Source organism: Antrostomus carolinensis, unplaced genomic scaffold (assembly GCF_000700745.2).
Source record: "Antrostomus carolinensis isolate BGI_N321 unplaced genomic scaffold, ASM70074v2 scaffold28331, whole genome shotgun sequence".
NCBI lineage: Eukaryota > Metazoa > Chordata > Aves > Caprimulgiformes > Caprimulgidae > Antrostomus > Antrostomus carolinensis.
Genome location: NW_010296704.1, coordinates 1 through 2,596, shown reverse-complemented (window position 1 = coordinate 2,596; position 2,596 = coordinate 1). Strand labels below are relative to the sequence as shown.

The window sequence follows — 2,596 nt, the reverse complement described above, 5'->3', positions numbered from 1 at the left end:
CCCCCCCGTAAGTCTGTGAGCTGACACAGTGCAGCACAAACCAAGGTTTCAAAGGACCACGCTGGTCAATGGTCACACCAACAGCTATAGAGCAAATAGGATTTTATTTATTTATTTATTTTTAAACCCTACTCCAGATATAGAAGTCATAAGGTGCTTGATCATTAACGTCTGCTTAACAACTTAATTAGTTCAATACAGAAGCAGACTGGTGCTGAATAATCCAGTCTCTTCTGAGAGCAGGCGGATCAGACCCTTCTGCAATCGCTGATTACGCTGGTCAGGAACGTCACCAACTCCAGGGAGAATGTTTGAAAGACAAAGAGGGCAGTGCCTCCACCTTCAGCACAGCCCTACAGCATTCCTGGCCCAGCCAGTTACAGCCAATTAGAAGTACAAAAGTTAATTCAAGGCTGAAAAAAAAAAAAGAAAAGAAAAGAAAAGAAAAAACCCCAAACATTCCTGAAGTCACTGACTTGGAAAGGAAGGCAAAGCACGCACACGGGCGTTCCACTGCGGAAACCGAAACACCTGATGGGGCTGAGAAGCAGAGCAAGCGCAGTGTTGCCATCACCCTCATCACTTCTGAATTATACAGGCTTTTTAGTTACAGTTTGAGGAGAAAATGTGATGGTGCAGCAGACTGGCCCCAGGAGTTTGGACAGTTTCTGTTTCTTAGCTCTACCTTTTCACATTCACTGTAACCAAGCAGTAATTAAAATAATAACCTCCTCACTGCAAATGTGTTATTTAACCCGCAGTTGGCATGCTTTCCAGAGCTACGTGTAGTTCTATATATAGAACAATTATGTTTATAATATAAAAGAAGAAGAAGAGTTAGTTTCAGGTCAATGATTCATGCTGTTGAGATAAACATTGCTTTAAGAAGTCATGCAGACATTCTATCATGAAACACCTAACATAACAGAAAGCCCAATTTTTATAAATATTTATTGGAAATGGGTTGAAATCAGAGGCCAAGTTGTAAATAAAAAGAATCAGACGTACAAGCCTTTGTTTCCAGTTGGCTACTCAGGAACTCTGCAGGATCCGATTCCCAGTTCCTCAGTTCAGTTTTTCCCTATCGCATATCAACAAGGTTTTTATTCAGATTAAATGACTGAACTATAGTCAAGTTGAAATGTTCACAGTATCATTAAGACATGTGGTTAGTACCACCTGGTCAAAAAGACTTCCAGGAAGAGAAAAAAAAATTAAATTAACTTGGTAACCTAGCTTTGAAACTGAGGTAGTCAGGTCATGGTGACTTGAGTGCTGTGGCTTGGTTTTTATTTACCTTTTTCAACCTGTTCATCTAATAAACTGCTTTAGGCAACAATTGAGATTGTTATGTTAGTATTTCTGATAGTGAGAAACTTTGTTTTGAAAAAAGTACACTTTTTTTTTTTTAATAGAAATATTCCTCTTCTGTTACCAAAATAATCAGAAACATCATAGAAAACTATGCATCTTTCCTCTAATAATTGAAGCCTGCTATGTAACAAGCCACGTGAAAGTAGCCAGCTACCAGCTTGCTGTTCACAGTGTAAAATACGCAATCCTTTACCTCACTTTTGCTCTCCAGCCGAGGAACACAGATCACGAAGGCTGAGCCTTGAGCATTTTCACCTGTCTACACACACACACAGAGGTTGTTCCAGTTTTTTCAACCATCATGTCTCAAGTCTGTGGTCTCCATGACGGTAGATACAGCATTTTTAATGCTCCTGGGCAGCTCCCTTTCTACAGGCACCTGTGAGCCGGGATCCATCCAGCAGCCTTTGGAGCCAGACCCTGTCACTGGTTTAGTTAAACATCCGAAAAGACAGACATGGACAGAAGAAATCCAAGCTGCTTCTGCGAGAGAAAATCGAGACCCCAGTCACATCATTGAACAGTTTCAATCCCAAGAAGGCAGAGGCTAGTGGCCAAAGAACAGCTCGGAAACGGGTCTGCGTTTCACAACGACCTCCTCTTCCTCCTCCTCCATTACCTCGGAGAGGGAGGAATATGACGGGAAGCCTCCTCTAGTCTTTGGCTTCCTCCTGGGGCCCGTAGTAGCAGCCAGGAGCTTGTTTAAGGACGAGGGCTTCCTTAAACCTTTGGTGAGATCGTAGAAAGCCATGTCATCGGATATGACCCCCAGGAAAGTGCTAGTGGAGCTCAAGATTGAGGCCGCGAGCTTTGTGCTCTTCTTGATGGGCACAGAAGGCTCCGTGTTGTGGGGAAGGCTGGGGTCCCCCAGCAAGCGCCTGACCGCAGAGGAGGCCCCTTCCTTTAAGTACTGGTGGGGCTTCTTCCCGCTGTAGTCCCTCAGGTCGGTCTTGGCGTGGTAGCTGTAGACCAGCATGGTGATGATCTTCTCCTGGCCGTGTATGGCGGCGAGGTGGAGCGCCGTGTAGCCACCGTGCGACCTGGCATCCACGTTGACGCGAGTCCCCCCCTTCTCGGCCGCTCGGATGATGTTTGTCACCATGTCGCAGTTGCCGCTCTTGGCGGCCCAGTGCAGGGCGGTGAAGCCCGAGATGAAGTCCCTGCGGGCAGCCAAGCTGGCGTCACCCAGGAGCAGCCCGTGGAGCTGCTGCGTCCACTGCCC

At 45.9% G+C, this 2,596-nt stretch overlaps 1 protein-coding gene across 1 annotated transcript; it reads right to left on the bottom strand.

The window, feature by feature from the left end:
• Nucleotides 1-1,921: 1,921 nt before the first annotated feature.
• On the bottom strand, nucleotides 1,922-2,590 carry LOC104533020 (ankyrin repeat domain-containing protein SOWAHA-like; the record flags this gene model as incomplete). The annotated part of the gene is made up of 1 exon (XM_010178376.1): nucleotides 1,922-2,590. A coding segment is annotated over one exon (669 nt), but the record flags the coding sequence as incomplete, so codon positions are not given.
• Nucleotides 2,591-2,596: the final 6 nt, after the last annotated feature.